At 34.8% G+C, this 27,206-nt stretch overlaps 1 protein-coding gene across 1 annotated transcript; it reads left to right on the forward strand.

Moving 5' to 3' along the window:
* The first annotated feature begins 21,193 nt into the window (after positions 1-21,193).
* On the forward strand, positions 21,194-25,554 carry LOC110657633 (protein SUPPRESSOR OF GENE SILENCING 3). The gene is made up of 6 exons (XM_021814925.2): positions 21,194-21,383; positions 22,021-23,070; positions 23,224-23,518; positions 23,738-23,982; positions 24,549-24,706; positions 24,821-25,554. Exons 2-6 carry the CDS (start codon positions 22,039-22,041, stop codon positions 25,044-25,046), a joined length of 1,956 nt encoding a protein of 651 aa, XP_021670617.2. The 5' UTR covers positions 21,194-21,383; positions 22,021-22,038; the 3' UTR covers positions 25,047-25,554.
* The last annotated feature ends 1,652 nt before the right edge of the window (positions 25,555-27,206 follow it).

The raw sequence follows: 27,206 nt of genomic DNA on the forward strand, positions 1-27,206 counted from the left end.
CTCACTAACTTCTTTTTATGTGCGGATATGGCTGGGATCGAAGCTGAGAAAGTTACAAAGAAAAGAAAGAGGAAGCTCACCAAACGAGTTCTTCAAATGAAAGAACCAACTGCTCAAGCTACGGCTACAAAGGCTAGTGAGCAACTACCACAAAAGAGGGCCTGAACTGAAGAGACGAGCTCACCAACTCATGCACAAAATGAGCCTACTGATCTTGGATCTCCTTCGATTCAGAATCGGCCTTCGAGCCACCAGTCGATTTCTACCATCGTAAGGGGTGGTTCATTTGGGCAATTGATCTCTAAGGGTGCTCAAGCTCTTTCCTAGTCTTTAGAGAGGAATTAATCTGTAAAGGGCAACATTGATCTAGCTAGGGTTACTACCGTGACCCTATGCCTTCCTGAAGATCGCCTTTGGATGGGGCTAAAAAGTATCGACGATCTCCTTAATCAATCCATGAGCTTGAGCCTGGAGGCTATTGCTACTTAATATATGGAGAAGGAGAAAGTGAACTTCCTTAGGCAAGAGGTGTCTAAGGTGCTCAATGAGGCTATAGCTTTAAAAAATAATTTGACCATTGTTGATGCTAGGATGCAAATTTGGAAGAAAAAGTGCGATCTTCTGAGGAATATGTGGCTTGGCTAAAGAAGGAGCTAGAAGATGCCAAGGCAAGTCAGGCCATTAATCTTGCTAAATTTTTAGAAAAGCTCAAGGAGAAAGAAAATGAGATTATTGAAAAGGAGGCCAAAGCCTATGTGCAAGCTCACAGTGATCTTCTTGTCGAGCTACTAAAACACTATCTGAATAAGGACTTTGCCTAGCTTGAGAAGCTCGCCCCTAATGCTGGAGTAGAGAGTGAAAGTAAGGATGAGGAGGCCTAGGCTCTGCCGAATGACTTGTACTTCTTCTTTCTATTTAATGAAATGACTTTTTGTTCACATCTTCTTTCTTAATTGTTCCTTGGTTTATGCTAACCTGATGATGTTTAACAAGAGATCTCTACTAATGTTGTAATTTTTTTTAACTTTGGTGGTCTTTAAAAGTAAAAGTCCACATTTTAGGCAGGGCAGAGTTTATTACTTTCAGGGTTTTTTTGGTGCTGAGAGCTCGGTGTGTCGAGATGAGTTTCTAAGTGACTTGAAAATTTTTGGTATCTCATATGAGGTCTGTGGATGAAGTCTTGATGCCTCAAATGAGGTTTTTGTGCCTTGGATGAGGTCTTGGTGCCTTGAACGAGGTCTTTGTGCCTTGAATGAGGTTTGTGCCTCGAATAAACTGTTGATGCCTCAGATGAGGTCTTTGCACTTCAGATCTTTAGAGATTGGTGATGATGTATGAAGATCGGATGTCTCTTTAGAGATCGTGTAACACTTCTTCAAGATAGAATTTGAACTCATCTCATTTATTGATAATATTTTTTTCAAGTTGCAAACATTCCATGCTTATGGGAGTTTGCTCCCACCCGGGTAGGCGATCTTATATGCTCCTAGATGGATTACTTTTGAAATTATATATGGTCCTTCCTAATTGTTTCCTAGTTTTCCTACTCTTGCTATACCTCTTAAAATATCCAATCTTTTCATAACTAGATCGCCAACGGTAAAGGATCTATTTTTCACCTTCTAGTTATACATGCTTGTCATTCTTTGATAATATTTTACCATTCTAATGAAAGCTTGATCTCTTGTTGTTTCTATTAGATCAAGATTGAATCTGAGGCCTTCATTATTCATCACTGCTTCTGGATTCTTTTTTTGAGAGCTTAAGACACTAATCTTTGCGAGGATTATTGCCTCTAAGTTGTATACTAAGGAGAAAAGGGTTTCACCAATTACTAATCTGGGAGTTGTTTGGAATGCCCATAGTACAAAGGGGAGCTCTTCTAGCCATCTTCCCTTAGATTTATCTAATCTTCTTTTAAGTTCGCATAGGATAGTTCGATTGGTGACCTCTGTCATTTTGTTGGACTGCAAATGATATGTTAAAGCAAATCTGAGATCAATTCCCCATTCAGCACAGAATCCTCTAAATTTGTGTCCTTCGAACTGAGTCCCATTGTCCATGATGATAACTTTGGGGATGCCGCTATGGTAAAAGATGTTTTTCTTCACAAAAGTTATAGCTTTATCAACAGTGATGAGTTGTGTTGCTTCTACCTCAAGCCATTTGGTGAAGTGGTCTATGGCCACAATGACATACTACCTAGATCTAGAAGCTTTGGGAAATGGTTCGATTACATCAATTCCCCATTGGTAGAATGGCCAAGGACTTTCGATCACTGTTAATTTTTCTACAGGCGTGCGAGGGATGAAATCATGCTTTTGGCATTTTCTACATTGCTGAACTAAACTTTTAGCATTGTCTATTATTGTAGGCTAGAAGTATCCTTATCGAAATGCTTTTTAGCGATTGTTCGAGCTCCTTCATGACTTCCAAATAGTCCCTCATGAATATCTATCAAAACATCTGCTCTTTCTTTAGGCAAGATGCATTTGGACCATGGTTGTGTGATAAATTTCCTCTAGAGCTATCTGTTGAAAACTATAACCTGATGACTTTTACACCACTTTCTTTACCTCCAAAGGCTTATCGAGTAAGGTTCCATACTTAGGATAATTAAAAATTGGAGACATCCATATTGAACCGATATTGATTGGGAGGATCTCTTCTTGGTTAATTGTTGGTTGACTTATTTCCTCGAGGTGGATTGGCTGAGATAAGTGCTACTCCCCTACTATTGTCATTTTGGCTAAGGCATCAGATTTGGGCTATTAACTGTTATATTCTGGCTTCGAATTTCCCCAGGTTTGGATCCTACACTTGGAAGTTACCCTGACACTGAGTTAGAATATATAATAACATTAGGGGTTCTTACCTCCTTGATGATGCGTAGGGCAATCAGTAGACCTTTATACTCGGCCACATTATTTGTAGCTTAGAAACTTAGCCGTGCAACATACCTGATATCATAAGCTTCTAATATTATTAACTAAGTGGATAAGTGACCTGATGTGTTCGGCCTTTGCAAAATCTTCCTTAAGGGGTAATTTGTGTGTACTTTGATAGTGTGGACTCAAAGTACGGTACAAAAGCTAATTTCTTCAAGGTCGGATAGTTGAGTTTAGCTCCTTTCAGGACTTAGATTGTAAGTAAATTGGCCTTTGCTGTCTGTCTTCCTCTCTCACCAGAATCAAACCTACAATATCCTTTATTATTGCAAGATAAAGATATAGTATCTTGCTTTGTCTAGGAGAGTTCAATAAAGGAGGGTTCATTAAAAAAATTTTTAGTTCCTCGAATGCTACCTGACAATCCTCTCCCCATTTGAAGCTCTTTCTTGGTTTGAGTGCTTTGTAGAATGGCAGACATTTCATTGCTGAGCATGACATAAAACGTCCAAGAGTTGTTATTCTCCCATTCAGTCTTTATATTTTTTTAATGGTTCTTAGTGGATTCATCTCTATTATGGCTCTGATTTTTTTCAGGGTTAGCTTTTATTCCTTTTTCTGATATTAAAAATCCTAAGAACTTTCCTGCTTTGACTCTGAATGTGCATTTTTCTAGGTTCAATTTCATTATAACTTTATCAAATATGTTGAATGCCTCCGCATTGCCTTTTGGGTGATCTTCCAAATTTTTGCTCTTTATGATCATGTCATCCACGTACACCTCTACCGTCATGCCAATTAGCTTTCTGAACATTTTGCTCACCAATCTTTGATAAGTTGCACCTGCATTTTTTAAACCAAAATGCATTACCTTATAATAAAAGACTTCCAGATCTGTGATGAATTCTGCCTTTTCCTCATCTTCTGGGTCTATCTTTATTTAGTGTTATCCAGATATGGCATCTACTAGGGAGCATACATAATGTTTTGCTGTGGAGTTGACTAGCTTGTTAATTGTTTGGTAGAGGATAATGGTTTTTTGGGCATAATTTATTGAGTTCGGTTAAATCAACGCACATCCTCCATTTGCCATTTGACTTCTTGACTAGGACCACATTCGCTAGCCATGTTGGGTATTTGACCTCCCTTATAAGACCTGTTTTTAATAATTTTTGGACATCTTCTATAATAATCTATTGTCTATTTGCTGCAATTTTTCTTTTCTTTTTTTGTACTGGCTTGATGTTGTAATCAACATCGAAGCTGTGAACCATGAAAGTGGGGTCCACTATAGGCACTTTTTTTGAACTCCATATAGAGGTGGATGATCTCTCAGCTAGTGTTTTGATGAGCTCTTCCCTGTTCAGACCTTGCAGCGTAGTGCTGATCTTGATTTTCTTTCCTATGTGGAGCTCAACCTCTTCAATCTGATCTTCTAATTCTGGAGAGGTGCATCTTTATGGCTTTTCTAGGACATCGATTGGTAATGTGATCTTGCCTGCTGCTTTGGTAGATTGGCTATAGCATTCTTGAGCTGATTTTTGGCTCCCCTTTACCATGGCTATTCCACTTGGAGTTGGAAGTTTCAAACATAAACAATCCATGTTAATCAAAATGTTATTACCATTTAAAACTGATCATCCCAAGATTGTATTATAGGAAAGTGGGATATCCACTACTACAAACTCTGCATATATGGATCGTTTGTGGACTTCATTGTCCAAAATTACTATTAGGTTTGTGGTCCTAGCTATTAGAACGGTCCAACCAAAGGGAACATTACTTTGGTGAGATATGCTCTTTTTAACCCTAGCTTTTCATAAACTTCTAGTGTGATCAAGTTAAACAAACTATTTGTATCAATGAGAACTCTCCGCACCAGGTACCTATTCAACAAAATAGTAATTACTAGAGGGTTAGAATAAGGCCTTTTAATATTTTCATAGTCTTTTGGTCTGAAGGTGATCGGATCTTTGGAGAAGAATTCTATGTTGATTGAAAATACATTCTCCAAGCTGACTACTCTAGCTACCCTTTCACCATTATCTCTATGACTTTTCGGTCCTCCTGCTGTAACGTTAATAACTCTGATGGGCTCTTCTTTATTATGTTTTTCTTGACTCTTATATTTTGATTTATCCTGCCTCTCTTCTGTTTTAGCAAACTTTTTGAGGTTTCCTTGCCGAATGAACCTTTCAATTTCGTCTTTCAATTATTGATGTTCATTTATGGCATGTTAGTGATCATCATGAAAATGGTTGTACTTCTTTTTATCTCTTTGGTTTCTAATTTTTGGCTTCATTTTCCGTGGCCATTTGATTTCTTGGCCATTTGATTTCTTGGCCATTTTTCTTTATCCACATTAATACCTAGGCTCCAGATTTTGTCAGTAGCGTGTAAGATCTGTACCGATCTTATTGAGAGGTTACCGAGTTTGGTCCATAGGTTCACTGGTCACTGTATGTTTTTTCATCCCTCCTTTCTAAACTTTGGCCTACGTGCCTTTCCTCTTTTAAGGCTATTCTTTCATTATCTATCTTAATGTATTTTTTTGCTCTTTTCATCAGTTGCTCATAATACGCTGTCAGGTTCTTTATTAAAGAATTCACAAATCTATTATTTCTAGACCTTTTTTATCTCCTTGCAAGCTATTTTATTATAATGTCTTGAATTTTTAAATAATTATTTCATGTGGGAATTAACTAGTTTGGCAGGCCCAGGAGGGGCATTGTGTAATTATTGTGTTATAGGCCTGAGGCCTTTTGGATTGAGAAGTGTTGAGTTATTTTACAGGTTGGGTAGGTCCTAGGTACAGGAAAAACTTTGCTGAATTTTCGGCATAAACCTAGGGTGTCTTAGGATTTTAAGTTCTTTATTTTGAGTTAATATTGATAAATTTCTTGAATATGATTGTTTAGGTGATCTGAGTAAACCTTTTTCATCTTCTCAACCACCCCAGTGACATTTGAATAATCTATGAGTAGATATTGATTTTTATTTATAATTTTAATATTATTATATATTCAAAGCATGCCTATGCATTTACTTATAAATATATGTATATAGTTAATTACTAGGTGCACCTTTTATTGCATATTTAATTGTTGATGGTGTTGTGGATATCTCCTTAAGGTAATTTGGAACTCTGTGTGTGTGTCGGCATGAGTGTGGTTTGTTTATGGATATGGGTAGGATAGGTAGTCACGGCTGGAGCTTGACTCACTAAGACCTAATCTTTTTTATGGATAAGTCGGGGTGAGTACGACTTTGAGTTGATCTCGCTGACCCCCGTATTCAGATTATTAAGAGAAAATTTGGCTCGAGTTAATCTCACTGGTAAAGGTTAGAATTAAGAGAGCTGTATAGAGGATCAGCTCTCATATATATTTATGATTGATGTGACACGTGGATGTGTGAGTGCTCCAAATCATCTTTTGTGCAAATATTATTTGATTTGTTTGAAAATGTAATGTGTGTGTTGCATTTCATACTTATGGATGCATTAACCTTAGATAGTTATAGAAATTATATTTCAAATCAATATCTTACTTTATGAGTCGAACGCTCACTCCTGTTCAACTATTTTTCCCTAGGTGACAGGAGGGCTCTTTGAGATTAACCTGCTTTCTTTCTTGCAGGTTTACTAGTAGAAGTTTTATTATGATTTTATTTCCTTGTTTTCTAATCTAGAACTTTGCATGTATTAGTAGGGTTCTAAATTGGTTGGGACTGTAATGATTTATTTCTTTGAATTTGTAAACATATTTTATGGATATATTGGAATATATGAGATGGGTAATCACTATGAATAAGGGAGCTATGCTCCCATTTGATTATCCAATTGCTTGAGGATTGTGAGGGTGAGCAAAGCTCCCCAAATTGAGATATTTTGTGCTTATAGGTAGGACGAGTTAAAAACTCTCTGTTGGATAGTCCAACTTATGGCTAGACTCTATCCATTTATTTTCTTGAAATTGGACTCTAATTATGGGCTTTATAGTTAGGCTAGGAATAATTAAGCTTATTACGAGCTTTGAGGGCCTTATGTTGACCCAAGTCCTAGTGTCAGTCTAGCCCAGAATTTGAGTTATGACAAAGTTGATATTAGAGCTAAGGCTCTAGATTCATAGGAAAGTGTGTACCTAGAGTTGTTACATGCGAAGTGTAGGTTCCTATTTTGTCTTTTTCTGTAACTCCTTATTTCTAGATTTTATGTTATTCTTTGAGTAGTATAAGAGTGCTTCAGTTTAGTGTCTTAGTCTTTATGGAGTACATGGTGATGTGAGCTTGAGCTAGTAGACATGTTGAGGTTTGCCAGGGGGATACGTACTTTAAGAAATATCATGTTTCTATCAAAATATGGCTAATTAGCATGCCTATCTAGTACAAGACACGAGTACATAAATTTGAGTTATGGCAGTATAGCTGCCTTAAATGGAGGTAAGGGTATTGCTGCTAGTAGTCGTCAAGGGATAGCCCAGTCAAAGTAACTTTATGGTATCACTGGGTTCAAGAGAGATAAGAGATTGAAAAACTTGATATGTTGGAATGCACTATAGTAACTATGCAATGTTCTTGATGTTTGCACTATAAGCTACAGATTACAGTACTGACATGGGATTATTGTGTAGAACTGCATGTTTTCCTGCGATGTTCCATAATGAGAGTGTTTATAGGTAACCTCTAGTTTGGTATAAATATGCTAGAATAGAGTTCTATATCTGCAGAGGAGTTGGGAACTCCTAGTTAGGGGTTTACCCTAGCATGAGCTAGAGTTATATTAGGATTTGCCATAAGAGTAGAGGTTTCAGTATAGTTGCAAATAAAGGTAGCACTTGCAAAGTGAGATCATGTGGTCTCCAATATGGGGTCTTGGACAGTTTTGGCATTATAATGGACATTTTGCCTAAAATTTAGTGAAAATAGTATCTTCTTTATGTGGCAGCAAGGCACAGAGTACAACTTTGCTCCCCTAAAAAGGAGATCAGATGCTATGAATGGTGTTCATAGCTTGCAATATGATAAGAGAGTAGATAGCCTGACATGGTTATGGCAAGGTGACAGATGCAGTACTTCTTTTGTAGTCAGTTATGATGTAAGGTATGGTCTTATCTTTTCAAGAGAGATAAAACGTTACTACTATTAATGGTGACCTGCAGAATAGTTTCCCAAATGGGACTATAGAGTTTGGTAGAGAGTTGTCAGCTCAGGTATGCTAGAAAAGGTATAAGTTCCATTGTAGGAGTCGTAAGTGATTAGATCATGATAGATGTAAAGCCTTTGATTTGAATAAAGGGTTTGAGTGTTTGCTGGTTTCTCAACCCCGTAAGTGCACGAATCGCTAACAAGTAATAAAGTAGTGAATGAAGATTGTCCCACGAGGAATTTGGTTAGTAAGTACCAAACTACACAGTAGTTGTGACTGTTTAGGCTACCGAATATGAATGAAGAGTATATTAAACTTATTTTAGATGCTGAAAATAAACTTTGAATAAAACTATCAATTGAAACAATTCTAGAATAAAGATTTTACACTGTAATCTTATTATGAATTTTAATCTCGTCTATTCATTGGATTGAGGATCATCACTTTGATGGAAATTAATCCTAAAATATCCTAGGTACTCGCTCAAGGCATCTAAGGTGTGTTTCACTTAAAGCCAAACCCTACTTTCATTGGTGATTAGTCCTAATAAACCCCTTAAGATTTATGATTAATTTTAGAACTCCACAAAGGTCATCAGCCTCTCTCTAAGTTAGATTTCTTAGGTTCAAAATCCTGATTTTTTAATATTAATCTTCATCTTTCAGTCCTTCAATTAATATTTGTAATCAATACTAAGTAGGTACCAACACATAACATGCATTAAGATCACAAGAAATTGAATCAAATGGCAAAACTCAAATCCAATAAATAAAACTCAATATTCGTCCATAATAATAATTACAAGCGTTACTCTCCCAATTTCAGAATCAAGGATTTACTCACTCATAGTGAGTTTAACAAACATAATAGAAATAAAATAAAAGAACATGAACGGTCTTAGAGAAATAGAACAAAAGAATTGATGAGAATTTTCTGCAGCATTGAACTTGTGGAACTCCAGTTGAAGCCTTACCTCTTGTATTGATGATCTACTCTCCAAGATGGCTGTGAAGGATGTGAGTATGAAGATGAGATTAGGTCTGGAATTGAGATTTCTCTCCTCAAACTTCAAAACTCCAAAAGGAACTCTCCTTTGTTTTCTGCGACTCCTCCATTTATATTGAATGATCTAGGGTTAGGTTTTTTAGAGTCCTCAAAGCATTAGGAGTCTCTTCTCTCTGTCAAAGTTAGAGCTGGAACTAACTCAGAAAACTGATTATCGCGTGATACACGGCCCGTGTGTCACTACCCGACCTAGGGTCGTGTAACCTACTGGAGCTTGAATTGTTGCATCTTGTATCGGGACAGGACTTTACACGGGCTTTAGGTAATTACACGAGCCTGGTTACACAACCGTGTACTTTTGTATTTCAAGGAAGTCTTTAAGCTTGGCCTAACAGAGACTTACATGGGTCTTTATATTTTACACGGGGCATGGTACATAGCCTATGGACTTTTATTCTTCCCTGGCTCTTATTTTTTTCTCCTGGCAGTAAGTTACACTGGTCTGTGGCTTTGATTACACGACCCGTGTAAGGTGTATCAGCAACATTTCTCAATTCTTTGGCCTTTCCAAGTCTTCTACTTTGTTCCTATGCCTTAGAACCTCTTCAAAATACTTAGAAATGTACAGAAAATATAGAATTTAGAGTTTGATAATGCAATTTGCAAAAGTGCATGAAATTGATGATTATGCATGAGATTACTTATCTAAATACTATGAAATATTATACAAATATACTTAAAAATATCTATATAATACAAATGTATCATTGAGTACCCAGTATCTTAAGTTTTGGCTAATTGAGTGGATATGGGAAAATAAAATCCCTATAGATCCCCTCCTTGAGGTAGTAAAGGGTAGTATGTAGTCTAAAGGATAGGGACAGAGCTCATGTAGTAAATGCATGGCTAGAAATTCCTGAGTTCCTTTTCAACTTCTTATTACTGAAGAAAAGAGTATACTCTAAACAGAATAATATTAAGGGTAGTAAGTAAGCAAAGGCAAATTACAGAATGCTAGTAAATATAGGAAGTATAGAAATGAAAATTTTGATAGTTGGTTGCAGATGCAGCATAACCCGAATGCTAGTGGAAGTACTAGCTACAGTGGTCAAAGGACCAATTCTAAGTAACATCAAGTTTTAGATGACTTTGTAGAGACAGCGAAAAGGTACACATTTCTAACATGATAGTCGAGTTAAGAAAGATAATAGAGCTAAGGAATAAAATAGTCAAAGTTCAGATTTGGATAAGATAAAAGGAGTTAGCTAAAGAAAAAACTGAAAGGCCCAAATTAGGATAAGATTAAGAAGAGTAGAGTTAGGATACAGAGGAGACAAAATGTGATTCTAGGAAAGGTAAACGAGGTAATAAAAAAAGTAAAGATAGAGAGCTTAGAAAAGGACGACATTAAGGAGAACTTTTATCACGATATAGAATCCAAAAATGCAGAACTCAAAGTAGGTCGTAGTTGGTGCAGTGTTAGGAGCCAGAATATAAAGTTCAAAGTTGTAGGATTTAGAATAGATTTTGTCTATTTTCTATCCTTAAGATAGAATAAGGGACAATGTTACAATGACATTTTAGATTGTTAATAGTACGAGGAAAGTTAGGTGAGGTATGCAACCAAAGTAAGCAGTAACCAGAAGGTGTGCAATGGTAACTTAAACTATCTTATCAGATAAAGAAGTGAAGTCAGTAAATAGTAAGTTGAATAAAACTCAACCTAATGGATTTAACTATGCCTGATGAGAGAAAAGAACGAGGGATAATGGCACAGAGATTTGATGTTAAAATTCAGAATGGTGAAACCTAGGATCTGTAATTGGAAGTTAGGCAAGTGTTTTCAGTGTGACAAACTAGGAAACTTTGTGAAGAAATATGAGTGATAGTTTTAAAGGTACTTATGTGGAAAATATACCTGTTGTTAGGGAATTTATGGATTTTTCCTGAGGAGTTTCCTAGGATGCTACATGATAGGGAGATTGAATTCTGCATAGATACTGTACTAGATACAAACCCCATTTCTATACCACCCTACAGGATGGCACTAGCGAAGTTAAAAGAATTTAAAGAACAACTGCAGGAGCTTCTAGACAAGGGTTTTATCGGGCCAAGCATATCACCTTAGGGCACTTTTTTTCTTTTTTGGTAAGGAAGAAAGATAGGTCATTGAGGTTGTGCATTAACTACAAATAGCTGAATAAGGTAATAGTTAAAAATAAGTATTCGTTCCCTCAGATTGATGACTTGTTTGACCAGCTACATGAAGATACTTCTCTAAGATAGACCAACGATCAAGCTATCAGGGTGTTTATGGAGTGAGGATGTGCCAAAAATAGCATTTAGGACTAGGTATGGTTATTATGAGTTCTTGATGATGTCATTTGGACTCACTAATGCACTAGTAGCCTTTATGGATCTAATGAATAGGGTGTTTAGACTATTCCTAGATTGCTTTGTCATTGTTTTCATAGATAACATTTTAGCATATTTCCAGACAAAGGAAGAACATGCTTGGCATTTATGGATGGTGTTGCAGACCTTGAGGAAGCATCGGCTGTATGCTAAGTCTTCAAAGTATGAGTTCTGGCTAAAAAGTATTTCATTCTTATGACATGTGGTCTCTAGTGAAGGCATTCAAATGGATCCTAAGAAAATTGAAGCAGTAACTGATTGGCTTAGGCCTACTACAGTCACTGAGGTGCGAAGTTTTTTAGGCCTAGCAGGTTATTACAGGCGCTTTGTACATATCTTCTTTAGGATAATAGCTCCTCTAACATGGTTGACTCGAAAGAATGTCCTATTTTTCTGGTCAGATGAGTGTGAGAAAAGCTTTCAGAAGCTTAAGGATTGTTTAATTTCAGCTCCTGTGTTAACTTTGCTTGTGAATGGAGAAGGGTATAATATACTGTGATGCTTTTAGAGTTGAATTAGGGTTTGTTTTGATACAACATGGTAAAGTGGTGGCTTATGCTTCTAGACAGTTAAAGAAGCACAAGCAAAATTACCCCATTCATATCTAGAAATGGCGGTACAGACCACAAAAGCTTGAAATACATCTTCCAGCAGAGGAATTTAAATTTAAGGTAGAGGAGATGGATAGACCTTGTAAAGGACTATGACACCTAAGTAAAGCAAATGTGGTGGCAAATGCTTTAAGCAGGAAGTCTTCTGGTAGCTTGGCACATATGACAACAGAGAAAAGACCATTGATACAAGAGTTGCATGAACTGATGGATCAAGGTTTGATGTTGGATATAACTGCTTCAGGTGCACTTTTGGCACATTTCAGAGTATGGCCAAATCTACATGACAGAATTAGAGTTTCCCAGCACAGATTATAGAAATAGTACAACAAGGAGAAGATTGTAAATTTGGGTTTGATAGAGATGGTACCCTTATGCAAGGATCTAGGGTATGTGTGCAAGATGTGGACAATCTAAGAAATGAAATTATGCAAGATGTACAAAGATGTACCACAATGTAAAGGATAGGTACTAGTGGAATGGTATGAAGAGAGACCTAGCAGACTTTGTGTCTAAGTGCCTAACTTATTAAAAAGTACAATTTGAACATCAGAGGCCATTAGGAAAGTTGTAGGAGATCCCCATCCCAGAGTGGAAGTGGGAAACGATCACTATAGACTTCATGACTAGATTGCCTCATACTACCCGAGGGTATGATTCTATATGGGTGATTGTGGACCATCTGACAAAGTCAACTCACTTTTTTCTTGTATGGATCACCTATTGTATTGCTTAGTATGCAAGGTTATACATCCGTGAGATAGTCAGATTGTGTGGGATTCCTACTTCCATAATATCTGATAAAGGGCCCCAGTTCACTTCTCGGTTTTGGAGAAAACTTTAGGAAGCACTTGGCACACAACTGAATTTTAGTACGACTTTCTACCCACAAACAAATGGACAGTCTGAAAGGACAATTCAGACATTGGAGGATATGCTTCGCATGTGTGTTATGGATTTTGGAGGTCAATGAGATAACTATCTACCATTAGTGGAGTTTGCTAATAATAACAGCTATCATTCCAGTATTGGAATGGCACCCTATGAGGCACTATAGGGCAGGAAGTGTAGGCCCCCTCTATGTTGGACAGAAGTTGGGGAGGCGAGAATACATGATTTAGATCTAGTACAGTACACTTCAGAGATGGTTCTTTTGATCAGAGAATGATTAAAGACAGCTTTCAGTAGGCAAAAGAGTTATTTAAATCCAAGGAGGAAAGATGTAGAATTTGCAGTGGGTGAGTATGTGTACTTAAAGGTCTCTTCTATGAAAAGGGTTATGAGATTTGGAAAGAAAGGCGCGTTGGCACCCCGTTATATAGAACCTTTTGAGATCACAGATAGAGTGGGAGCAGTTGCTTATCAGTTAGAGTTGCCATTAAACCTTTCTCATGTCCACCCAGTGTTCCATATTTCCATGCTTAGGAAATATGTTTTCGACCCTTCTCATGTGCTGTAACTAGACATAGTGGAGTTAAATAAGAACTTAACTTTTGAGGAATAACCAGTGACCATAGTGAATTATCAAATGAGGCAGCTTCGGTCAAAATAGATCTCTATGGTTAATGTCCTGTGGAGAAGTCAATCTATAGAGGAATGTACTTAGGAGTCAAAGTGAGATATGAGCAACAAGTACCTATACTTGTTTAGTATGTAACTCAGTATATTTGTTCTGCCTTGTATTAAAATTTAAGGATGAATTTTCTGCAAGGAGAAAAGAATGTAACGTCCTGAATTTTTAAATAATTATTTTATGTGAAATTTGACTGGTTTGGTAAGTCTTGGAGGGGCATTGTGTAGTTGTTGTATTGTGAGCCTGAGGCCTTTTGGATTGAGAAGTGTTGAGTTATTTTGCAAGTTGGGTAGGTCCTAGGTACAGAGAAAATTATGCCGGATTTCTTACAAAAACCTAGGGTGCCTTAGGCTCTTTAGTTCTTTGTTTTGAGTTAATATTGATAAATTTCTTGAATACAATTGTTTAGGTAATCCAAGTTAACCTTCTTCATCTTTTCAGTTGCCCTAGTAACATTTGAATAATCTATGAATAGATATTAATTTTATTTATAATTTTAATGTTATTATTTATTCAAGGCATACCTATGTATTTACTTATAAATATAAGTACATATTTAATTACTAGGCACACCTTATATTGCATATTTAATTGATGATAGTATTGTGGATATCGCCTTAAGATAATTTGAAGTTGTGTGCATATGTTGGCATGAGTGTGGTGTGTTTATGGATATGAGTAGGACGAATAGTCACGGCTAGAGCTTGACTCACTGGGATCTGATCCTTTTTGTGGATAAGTCAAGGTGAGTATGACTTTGAGTTGATCTCACTGACCCCCGCATTTAGATTATTAAGAGAAAGTCGATCTTGAGTTAATCTCGCTAGTAGAGATTAGAATTAAGAGAGCTGTATAGGAGATTAACTCCCGTATATATATATGATTAATGTGACACACGAGTGTATAGTGCTCCATATTATCTTTTGTGTGAATATTGTTTGATTTATTTAAAAATGTATGTGTATGTTGCATTTCATACTTAGGGATGCATTAGCCTTAGATAGTTATAGAAATTATATTTAAAATCAATATCTTACTCTATGAGTCAAACACTCGCTCTTGTTCAACTATTTTTCCCTAGGTAACAAGAGGCTCTTTGAGATTAACTTACTTTTTTTCTTGTAAATTTACCAGCAGAAGTTTTATTATGATTTCATTTCCTTATTTTCTAATCTAAAATTCCACATATACTAGTAGGGTTCTAAACTGAATGGGACTATAATGATTTATTTCTTTGAATTTGTAAACATATTTTATGGATATATTAGAAAGTATGAGATGGGTAATCACTATGGATGAGGGAGCTGAGCTCCCATTTGATTATCTAATTGCTTAAAGATTATGAGGGTGAGTGGAGCTCCCCAAATTGAGATATTTTGTGCTTACAGGTTGGCCGAGCTAAAAACTCTTCATTGGATAGTTCAATTAATGGCCGAACTCTATCTGTTTATTTCCTTGAAATTGGACTATAATTATGGGCCTTATAGTTGGGCTAGGAATAGTTAGGCTTACTAGGGGCTTTGAGAGCCTTATGTTGACCAAGTTCTAGTGTTGGTCTAACCCAAAATTCAGGTCGTGACATTCATGATTGAGGTTTTCAATCTGTATAACCTCTGCATTGAATCTAGACACATACTCCCTCAGAGACTCTCCTTCTGCTAGTCAAATTTTGCTCAGATCAGATGACAATTTCCTAGGTGGGATGTAGCTTACAAACTTTTATTCGAATGAGCTTGTCAGTTGCTTAAAGTTTTCTATAAAGCTGCCCGGAAGCCTTTGGTACCACTTCTAGGCTAGTCTTGTTAGCGTCGTTGAAAAAACCCAGCACAAAATAAAATTATTAATATTTTTCAAAAGCATTATTGTGCGAAAGTTTGCCAAATGGCTTCTAGGATCAGAGGTCCCATCATATTTTTCTAGGGTTGGCAATTTTAATTTTGGTGGTAAAACTTTTGATAATATCTCTTTCACTCAAAGGTGAACCATCTCCCATTTCATGGTCATTGTCGTGAGAACTCTTCTAGAATTTTCTAGTTACCCGTGCAATTTTCTGGCTAAGAGCACTTTGTTCAGAGTCTAATTCTTCATCATCTGAATGTTCTGTCTTTGTCTTGCCTTTGCTGTTTCTAGATTTTGCCTCTCTAACTGGCTTTCCAGATGGTATCATAGTTACGAAAGGTGGAGGTGGTGGTATGACCATTGGTGTATCTAGGATGCTACCCTTAATGTTTTGCTCATATTCTCTCTTTAATGATTCTAGCATGGCTTCCATTTCCTTCATCTTTTTGATCATTGAATCAGGATCAACAAGGCCTACTAGCTGGGTTCCATGGGCTGGTGTATTTGGTTGTGGATCTATCGCCATTGGCAGAGTACCCATGTCACTTAAAATCTCTGAAGGTGTTTTTTTTTTTTTTTTAAATTTGAACCTGTATCAGCTATTAAACTATTATGAATGAGAATAAAAATTTCTAGAAAAAACCACGAACAAAGTTTCAATAAGAAATGTGGTGGAAAAAATAGCCAGCGGTTTTTTCCACAAACAGCGCCAGCTGATGTTGCCTTGAGTTTTCCCAGATGTTAGGTCTGACCGAATCAAGGATCACCTAAAAAGTCAAAGATCAAGTGAGAGTCGGTGAGTGGTTCACAACCACTCTGACGCTCAAGTCAATAATCAAATATAAACAGAGTATTCAAAGTAATCGAAGTAAGTGTTTTCTATTGTATACCTATTTGTGAAGATTTACCTTGTTTATATAGTGATTGGGATGGTAACTATATGAAATCTCGGCTTGATCTTTGCCAATTCCCCATTTAAGTTATAACGGTACAAATCCTAAAATTATGCTGAGAATTAAGCGTGATTAGTGGCATGATTTTTGTTCGTTCAAAACTCAATGAGGGTGCCAATTTCACTGATCTGTTTGATCTCACAAAATACTTCATAATGCTTTTAGAGATCACCTCCGAGCTCGAATCCTTTAGGTGTTTGGATCTGAGCTCGGATGGGTGAGCTCAAGAGAGATTGGCTTTCTGGTCTTTTATATCAATTTCCTTAACCCAATTGTGAGTTTTTCTTTATATTATTAAAAAAAAAAATCTTTTTTATATATTGTTTAATTGGGTTTGCTTTTCCTATTTTGTTAATTAGAATTTCAAAAGTAGGATTGTCACATAATTTTCAATAATTTCTTTTTAGAAAAGAAAAAGGTTATTGTTTGACACTATGGTAGAGCTTTGGAAAATATCTCTGTAAATAATTGCTCAAAAAGCCTTGTTCTACTCAATGTTATTTAGGTTTTGCTGGTACCAAGCACTGTAACCAAAAGGACTAAATGATAGAAAAAAAATTAAGAAAAATTTATTAGGACTAGTTTAGTGAAATTATGAAAGCATCAAAACTTAGATGCCATTGATTATGGAGTATGCCATATTTCTATTGTGCTTTTGGTTGATTTTGTTTGAGTTGGCTTGTATTATAATTGTAATTCTCATGCTTAAATACTAGACAAACATTTACTCTTTGAGGTGTAGTGGCTATTAAACTTTCTCATTAATATTGTAGCTGGTTGTTAATTATAACCATGCTTTTATTTTATTGAAGTACCTTCTTTCATTGGTTTTGCATGGTCTTGTTCTGACCTATCATAAATAATGATACTTTAGTAATGAGTGTGCTCATTTAATTTGAATCACTAACTTAAAAAATCTAGAAACTATAAAATACCTGAATGGATCTACATGATCAAGATATCCCCTAAAATGATTTGTTTTCTTTGTTTCTGTGCATGACAAATATTGATGAATGTGAATGAGGCTTGGGATGACACAAAGTTATTTAAGTGCATGCATAAAGTAAGTTATTCCAGTGTGTGCATAAAGTTATAAACAATTGAACTAGCTTATTACAGTTCATTTCTATGACTTGAAAATATTGAATTTTTGGTGTTTTATAAAAAAAATGCAATTTGGAATGTAACTGAGGAAGGAAAAACAATCTAACCAAAAAACACGAGAAAATGAAAAAAATGCAATTTCATTTCACTTTCCTTCGAGAAAGATGTGTGCAAACAAAAAACATGGGAAAATGAAAGTTAGATGAATAGGTATATTATATAAAAAATGTAGATTCAATTCATAGGCATATTAAAGTAAATTTATCTCGTGCGTTTCACGTTAGTGTGGAATTTTCTTGCTTGCCTTACTTTTTGATAAAGATCAAGATAAGGAAAAATATTATTATAAGAAGGAAATGAGAGTTGTGGTTGGTTAAGTCAATCCCACAGAGAATGATTGACCAATTAGCAAAGTGAACTTAAGTATTCACACACAGTAACAATAAAGAAAGCAGGGATTTTTGAATTTTATTAATTCCAAAGAAACAAAACTAATCAAACTAAACTAAAAGCTAAACGTATCAAGAATACAACTAACACAATATGATAACAGCTCAGTAGGAAGATATGTATCTACCATGGAAATTAAGTATCAATCATTAATACTATTGCAATAATTGATTCACTTAAACAAATTGGCTATAGAAACCAAACAAGCGTCAATTTCCCTATTTCTCCTTACTTATTAGATTAATAAAAGCAAACGTCTAATTAACCCCTAACCAATTGAACAACCTTAGTCAAGCGCAAGATTTAGCTCGATGACAGCTTTAGCATACTAGATAAATATCAGCAACTTTAGATAACAATTATACAACAAGCGATATAATCATTTAACCTAGACTATGAATGTTTAAGCAATATGATAAATTCACAAGAGAAACATAGATATTCAAGTGAAGAAAATACTAATTTAATCAATCACATAAAATATTCTCATGACAATTATTCCATAGTTTCAATAATCCTCTCTAATAAACAGGAAAACTACTCACTCATTGTAATAAAAGAAAACACAATCAAAATAACAAAGAAGAACATGTTGCCCTTTTTAATGAAATTTGAACAACTTTGAATCTGATGTTAATGATAATGCCACACACTCTAAAGGGATGTAGAAATACTCCACAGGCCAAAGAAGAAAGAAAAAATCACACTAGCAACTAGATCAAACAATTGATATCTTTGAATGCACAAAGAGGAAATTTGGCCACTATGAGTATAAGATAATTGAAAAAGCTACATATCTATATTTTAGACCTTTTTTATAGAGAAAAATAGGTTAAATAAAGCTCCAGATCAGATTTGGAAGTTCTAATTGCATTTTGACTTAAAACTCTTTCAAGAATCCTAGTTAAAGAAGGAAACAAGTTAAAAACAACTCTCCTTGTATAAATCTACCACTTGCACGGCCTTGGGGATCCACACACTTTATTTTATTTATTTTGGGCCTTAAATAAAATAATTAAACCCACTAATTAAGACTCAAACTCCTGATCCTACATAACTCAACATAAAGAGCCCAAACATACTCAATACATAACCCTTAATGTAAACTGGCCCAATTGCTCTTATTTTTCATATATCACCTCAAAAATATGTCAATTAAAGTTCATTTAAATCCATAAGGTCAGATTGACACTCTAAATAGTGAATCACATACAAGTTTCATTAAGGCTATCCAAAGAAACTCAACACGACTTGATATCCAAATCTATTCATTTTTCACCATTAGCCTCCAAATGCCATGAATAAGACACCTCTAAGTTCATTTTGTCATTGGCTAAGTCCTCCTCAAAATCTCAACTCCTTTTGCCTTAAAATACTTGATGTGTATTTTGCTTTTTTTTGTACTCAATTAACCTCTTTATGCTTCATAAGCTCTTACATGCTCGTGTAAACACCTAATAACATGAAAATAAGTATTAACAAGCTAATTGAATAAGAAACAAACTCAAAAGGGTAAGTATGCAATGATAAAGATATGATAATTTAGACAACTATCAATGAGTAATAATCAAGTGCATCATCTAGAATATCTTTGAAATATATTAATAGGAGTATGCAATTTTTATTCTATGCTTCCATTGATTTATTATTTATTCATTTATTTATTTTTTTATAGTGTTATGCATAAATTTAACGTTGTATTTCTCACTTGAAACATTTATTTCTCATCTATTTCTCACTTGAAACATTTATTTCTCATCTTAAATGATGGACTATAAAATGCGAACTATTGGACTTAAGCCTTAAAGCTTGTGATTATAGTGCCTACTAAAGGCTGTATGTAAGAGAAATTTTGATAGGGGAAAACAATCCTAGTTTAACCCTTTGTTTGGATTCTTAACTTGGCAGGGGAAATGAAGAGAAATTAAAGAGAGAAAATGAAGAGAAAAGAAAAAAAAGTAAATTTAATTTACCCTATGTTATTTGGATAGGTTATTAGAATATGGGAGAAATATAATTTCTCTTACAGGAGAAATAACTATTATATCCTCATTTTCTTTCTTATGTTTCTATTGTAGAAAGATATTTAAGTATTTTAACCATTATTTCTTTTCATTTCTCCCCATTTCTCACCAATTTGGAGAGAAATATTTTGAGTTAAATTTTCTCCTCATTTCTCTTCAATTCTCCCTTCTATTTATTGTCCAAACAAAGGAATTTAAAGAAATCAATTTTTTTTTTCTTTTCTGGTCTCTCCATTTTTCTCGATCCAAATAAAGGAGACATCAAAATTTTAGGAGAGAACATAAGAGGCTAATATGTAGAGAACATATTGCTAAAACTTCTGATTGTTAGCCTTTTCAATCTCTTAAATGATAGTATCTGTCAATCTTCATTGCATTTCAACCATTTTACTGTGTGTTTTCTACTGTTCTCCCAAGGTAGTTTCTCAACATTCTGTGGGGTCAACATAAATAACTAAAAGTAATTCACTGTTTTCAATTGTGCTTTGCTCTTCTATTATATTCATCTTTTCTGTAATTATATGCCAGTTTTACAAAGTCTTGCAAGTTTTGTGTGGCGTATGTTGGGGAAGTGGGTGAGCAGTGTGCAAGCTACTTATTATTATTTTTCTGTTGTGCTTAATTCACCATGTTTTTCATGTACTCCCACCCTGCTCAAATCTGCAACATTGTTAATTTGTGTCCAAACGCTCATCTATGATTTTCTCCTCATTAATGATGTGATGATTCTTTCTCAAGTGACTATTTGTTTATGCTTTGTGGATCAGATTCTAATTCCTAAAATGTTGTCTTTCAAAACGTAAGTGATGTAGATGACTTGCATGAATTTTTCAGTAATGATGGAGCATGGTAAATCTTGTGCATGAAATACAATCTTGGTTTGGAGAACAGAGTAAAAAGTCGTATAGTATCACGGACACGAAAATGCAGACACAGAAAAACGATATTTTTAAAAATATATAAAGTAAAAAATAAAAAAAATATATAAATATATATAATTAATAAAAATTATAAATAGTTAATTTTAAACTTTCACCTCTATGTAATTATTTAAAAAATAAAGAGGGTTAATCAGTTTTAATTTAATAATATTAAAATTTAAGTTCATATTTCAATTAAAATTAATTTAAAATTAAAAGTAAACCATAAAAATAATAAGATAAAAATTAAAATAAAAAATGTTCAATTTACACTCTCGTTCTCTCTCTCTAATGCTCTTCTTCTCCACCAATTGTCAGCCTTTTATCTTTTATGGTGCCTTTCTACTAAAACCCCAATCTCCCTCTCTCTTTCTCCTTAATTGCCTTTCATCTTTTTCAGATCTCACCACCTCCACTTCCAATTTGTCCTTTCGATCTAATCTCTTCTCTTACAGGTGAGTCTTTGTTTCAAGTCTTGCTTAGTCAATCTAGGGTCTTTCTTCCAATTCATCTTTCAATTCCTGTGCTTTTGCCGTGCCTGATCTTTTTGATTTCTTTTTATTTTGTTGTGTAATTAAAAAAAAAAAAGATTTGGTATATTTCGTTGGCCTGGTTGCTTGCTAATGGGAAATGAAACCAGAAGAAAGTAAAAGAGAGTTTGGGTCCTGTTCTTCTCCCGCTGCATTTTTTTTATTTTTTTTATTATTAAAGAAACGCGTTTCCGACGTATCTTTTGGATTTTCCGGACACGGCCCCGAAAAGTGTCAAGGCCGTGTCCCGCCGTTATGAGTTGGCAGTTTTAGTTGGGTTATATTGTATTATCAGAGGAGTCAAAAGCAGAAGGCACATCAATTAGTTGGCCTTGACGAGCATTTAGGAATAACCTCCTGGGTGCCGGCCCAAAAGTTGAACCTTGCTCAACAAGTTGGGGAACAAACCCACTTGCCAAAGGAGCAAACCTTTGGGGTTGCATTGAGTACTTCAACTGGCTCGTTTTCAATACCTTCCTTTTCCCTTTATTTTCCCTTCTGTTTCATCAATTGTTAATTCTGGAAAATCTGATTGGTCTTTTCATTGAAAACAATGATTCAGCACACATTGGTTGCAAAAATGAGTTCAAGAGGCGCGGGTGGAAGGGCTTCAACTGCTGGTCGTAGTAATAATGCATCATCCAGAGGGAAAAATGCAACAGAAGTCTCTAGCCCTAAGGTTGAGCAGTTGGGTCAAGGTGTAGTAGACATTAGTTTGGATGATGCACAAGATGATGGGGAATGGGAGATAATATCACGGAAGTCTAAGAACAGAGCTGGAAGCAGTGCTGCAAAACCCTGGGGTTTTCAAAATTCTAATCCCAAAGCATGGGGAAACCCCGATGTGATAAAGAAGCAAGGCATGCGAAATAATTTTGGATCAGGAAGGATGTCTGCAAATGCATGGTCAACTCAAGTTTTGGATTCTAAGAGGCTAACTAACAGAGGAAATACCGGGCCACAATCATCCAACAGGGGCTCAGAGAACAACTACGTGGCTCCACAATCTGTGATTCCCCCACCACTGGAGCATGGATGGAATTGGCAATCTAGAGTTGCTGCTACTGCTCCTAATATTTCAGAAGATGGTAAAAAAAAAAATGAAGATACTGAAGTTAACAAGGAAAGTGATGTTGATTGTGAAGATGATGAGGAGGAAGATGCCATGGATGATACAGATGATGAGCTTCTTAGTGAAGACTTCGATTCAGATGCTAGCCAAAAGAGTCATGATACTCGCAAGAATAGTAGATGGTTCAAGAAATTTTTTGAGAGTTTAGACAATTTGACTGTTGAGGAGATCAATGAACCAGCAAGACAGTGGCACTGTCCAGCATGCCAAGGTGGTCCTGGTGCCATTGACTGGTACAGAGGCCTGCAGCCCCTGATCACACATGCCAAAACAAAGGGATCAAAAAGGGTGATGCTTCATAGAGAGCTAGCAGAACTTTTGGACGAGGAGTTGCGCAGAAGGGGAACTTCAGTTATTCCAGCTGGTGAAGTATTTGGAAAATGGAAAGGTTTAAAAGATGAGGAAAAAGATCATGAAATAGTTTGGCCTCCAATGGTTATCGTTATGAATACAAGGCTTGAACAGGATGAGAACGATAAGGTACTAATTTTTTATTTTTGGTTATTAAATTTGTGGGGTTCATCACTCAGGTGTTTTATTTTGTGTGAAGTTAAGTTTTTCTGGCCTTCAAGATTTGTTTGCTTGATTTGTTGCTGCTTACCAACTCTTTATGTGTATTAAATTGGATCTTAGTGGATTGGAATGGGCAATCAAGAGCTTCTTGACTACTTCAATGGATATGCTGCTGTGAAGTCTAGACACTCGTATGGTCCACAGGGACATCGCGGTATGAGTGTTCTGATATTTGAGAGCTCTGCAAGAGGTTATTTGGAAGCTGAACGACTGCATAAGCATTTTGCTGAACAGGGAACTGATAGAAATGCTTGGGATCGTCGTCGTGTCTTGTTCCATCCTGGTGGTAAGCGCCAACTCTATGGTTACATTGCAGTTAAGGAAGACTTGGACATCTTCAATCAGCATTCACAAGGTTCTCTCTCTCTCTCTCTCTCTCTCTCTTCGCTAGTCTGTATTGGTATCTTTCTATCTATTAATATTCACTGCTAAGGATTTTGGTTTGTAACTACTTTTTCCTATATTTGTTGATTATCCCTTCCCCTGTCCTTTTCCACAAAGACCAAAATTATTACAAAAATATGATTAATCTAATATGATCAACAGTTGGTTGACACTCGGTTATTTTGATTAGGGAGGTCGAAGCTGAAATATGAGATGAGGTCTTACCAGGAAATGGTGGTGCGCCAAATCAATCAAATGAGCGAGGATAACCAGCAACTTATTTGGTTGAAGAGCCGGGTTGATAAAGAACAAAGGAAGACTAAGACTCTTGAGGAATCTCTTGAAATAGTGTCTGACAAGCTGCGCAAGACTGCGGAGGAAAACCGTATTGTAAGGCAGAGAACCCAGATGCACCATGAACAGAGCCAGGAAGAGGTAATACTGCTTACTGCATATAAGTAAATCTCATTTGAGTTGACTTTTAGTAGAGAGTGTTGTGTGCATGTTGCCTGTTGGGAAAGCCCTTGATGCAAATGTTTGTTCCTGAAAAGGAAAATAAGAATGGAGGTGGGGGGAACCCTTAAAAGAAGCACTTAGTTTCTTTTCAGTAGAACTATCTTTGAGTGCATGTGCTGGCATATAAATTTTGAACTTTATGATAAGTAATGGAAGGGTTATCTTGGACATCTCACATATTTATTGGCTTCTGCTAATTTATTATGATAACTGGAATAACTTCTTTATTAGCATCTTGATGTCAATTAAAGCGTGCTCTACTCTGATATTCGCATTGCCTTGAGTTTTATCATGCTGTGTTTGCGGTCTTAGTGAATCTTCAAGGGAAAAATTGAGTGACAGGTTTGATTTTATTTGAAGAATGAGTATATTGGTGATGCTTAGTTTAAAGTTTGCTTTGAATTTGACTCACATCTGGGTATTTTTAATGGCATGCTGACAACTCTGTCTAAACTTCTTTCAACTAACTTCAATGATTGATGAAGTTGGATTTCCAAGAGCAATTTTTCAAGGATCAACTCAAAGTTATCCATGAAGCAAGGGATGCAAAGGAAGAGGATTTTGAGCATCTACAACAGAAGGAAAGGGAGAAAGCAAAGCAGCTAAGTGCAAATCCTTCTAATACTGAGGAATATAGGCGCAGGTATGTAATTGTTTGAACTGAATTGGAGTAGTGTAGAAAATAGGTGGTTTTATGGCAAATCTTGCGGAGGCTATTGACGTGTCTTTTATGGTATGTTCCATTTTGTGTCTGAAGGGTGGAAGAAATGGAGAAATTTATACAATTTCAAGACAAAGAGATGAAAGACTATGTAGCAGAGAGAGATAGGCTTATCAAAGCACATGAGGAGAAGTTTGCTGCAATGAAGAGGAGGCATTGGGAAGAAGAGTTTGAGTTAGAGAAAGAGTTTGATGCTGAACTAACATGTTTGATGGAGAAATACACACATCCACAGAGGGCGAAAGGCTCTAATAATGTATGATGCTCCATGGGTAAGAGGGGGCAAATTTAACAACAAATTCCTAAAGTTTGAAGACATTTTGATATTTCTCTTTCTTTGAAAACAACCTGCAAAGAATAGGAAATATCTGAAGAAAGCCAAAAGCCAAGCTGTGTGGGTCACTGTAGCCTATCTTTTGATGGGCCTTGCTTTCATATATGGTTAACATGACTAAATGATGATTGAAAATTTTAAAAATTTTACCATGGCGCCGCGGAAACGTTATGCAACTAACAGCTGGTTGTTCTCTGCATTTGCTATCACTTACCTTTTCCTGGCTAGGAGCTAACCATGCGTCCCTCGGTGATGTGTAAGCTTTGGGTTGGATTGATTTTTAACGCAACGATATTTTTGTTTAGGGTAAAGAACAAAAAATGTATATTATGTGGTTTGGTATTTGTATAGTTAGGGATATTTTTTAACAAATTAGTGCTCTAAAAATAATGCCCCTTTCAAGAAATGGACAACTGAAAGTGAGTTTTATTGGAAAGATTTTTTTTTTTTTAGAAAACCTATTAAATTAACTGCTTCTTGTGTAGAGTGTAGGATTCAATTTCCTCTAGCTATTCTCTGCAAATTTCAAAGATTTGATAAATGATATTAGAAAAATGCAAATTCCTGTGCCATCACAATTTCCTAGTAGGCTAAAGTCGTATTTGACTCTATTGGCTGGTTTTTGTTTATTCAGCTTCTGTATTTCTATTCTGTTTCTTTTTTTTTTTTTGAATTTGTATTTCTATTTTGTTATATTATGTCTATTTTATTTTATGAGGATTAAACGTAGAATGTTGCCCATATAGTTAGAAGTACATGAATTGATTTTTGACGGATTAAAATAAATTGATTGATAATTTTTTTTTTATAAAAAAAGTAATTTAGTAGCATGCATGATTTTGTACAACTGATTATGTTGAACATTTTTTACTAATAATAATGATGTGCCATAAATTTAAGTTTTTATTGTTAATTTTAATTTTGAACATGAAATTCATACGCAGAAAATTGATTATTATTAATTTATATCAAAAGTTAAAATGCTAATTAAGTCAGTAATAATATGCAATTTTATTTAAATATTTTATTTTAATTTAATTATTGAAATGTTTTGACTATAAAGACTTCTATACATAAGTGAATATTAATTAATCAATTGATAACATTATATTATCAATTGATAACACTATATTTGGACCTTTATGAATGTTTAATAAAATAAAGCACTCTTTTACATCTTGTTTAAATTCTCCTTAAATTAAATTTTAATTTCAGCTTAAACTTTTTTAACATTAAAAATTTAGATAGGTTATTCGAAATTAAAATGTTTGGATGAAATTATAATTTAATGATAATTTTTTTTAATTCAAAATGCTAAAATTAAGGATATCTTTAATTTATTTTTCATTATATATAGTAAAAAAATATTTTATTATCTAAAAAATATTTTTTATAAAAAAATAAATTACTGTTCAAAAAATAAATAGTCTTATTAAATGTTGTGATAATTTTAGAAGTCTGACACAATTTAAATAAATAAAAAAAAAAGTTCCTTTTGGAGGCTCTTAGTTTCGGCTCAAGTTTGTAACGGTTTTACTGGATGTTCTCCTCATTTGTAATTTTGCTATGAAGCATGAGTGCCTCTTTTATACAGTTGTATGCAGTTAGTAGCTAATTGCTTTATATTAAATATTTAATAAAATTTTATTTAATTATTTAAAAATTTTAATTATTTCATTTAATTATAAAAATTTAAAAATTATATATTTTAAAATTAATAAAATATATAAAGTATGAAGATTTTTTCTTTCCGATACCGTTATATGGCATTCTAAATTTTGGTACTGTCATGTAGCATTATAAAACATGAAGATTTTTCTTTATTGATGGCATTATAAACTTTAGTGCCGTCACTTGTTACTTACTTTTACTGATGGCATTTTAAACTTAATATAAGTAATTATTACCATTACTATTACCATTGAATATATTTATTATTATTATTATTACCATAATTTTTATGGTTAACTAATTAAAAATATTAGATATATTTTAATAATTTTATAAATTTTTCATTTAATGATTCTTAAATTTTTAATTATTTCATTTAATTAAAAAAATTCAAAAATTATATATCTTAAAATTAAT

This window comes from Hevea brasiliensis, chromosome 8 (genome assembly GCF_030052815.1).
Source record: "Hevea brasiliensis isolate MT/VB/25A 57/8 chromosome 8, ASM3005281v1, whole genome shotgun sequence".
Lineage (NCBI taxonomy): Eukaryota > Viridiplantae > Streptophyta > Magnoliopsida > Malpighiales > Euphorbiaceae > Hevea > Hevea brasiliensis.

What these genes read in the sequence shown, in the direction of transcription:
- LOC110657633 (XM_021814925.2), top strand. Translation starts at nt 22,039, where the DNA reads ATGAGTTCAAGAGGCGCGGGTGGAAGGGCTTCAACTGCTGGTCGTAGT. An exon ending in ATGAACAGAGCCAGGAAGAG is followed by an intron (nt 23,983 to 24,548) that starts GTAATACTGCTT and finishes TGATTGATGAAG; the next exon opens with TTGGATTTCCAAGAGCAATT. An exon ending in ACTGAGGAATATAGGCGCAG is followed by an intron (nt 24,707 to 24,820) that starts GTATGTAATTGT and finishes TTGTGTCTGAAG; the next exon opens with GGTGGAAGAAATGGAGAAAT.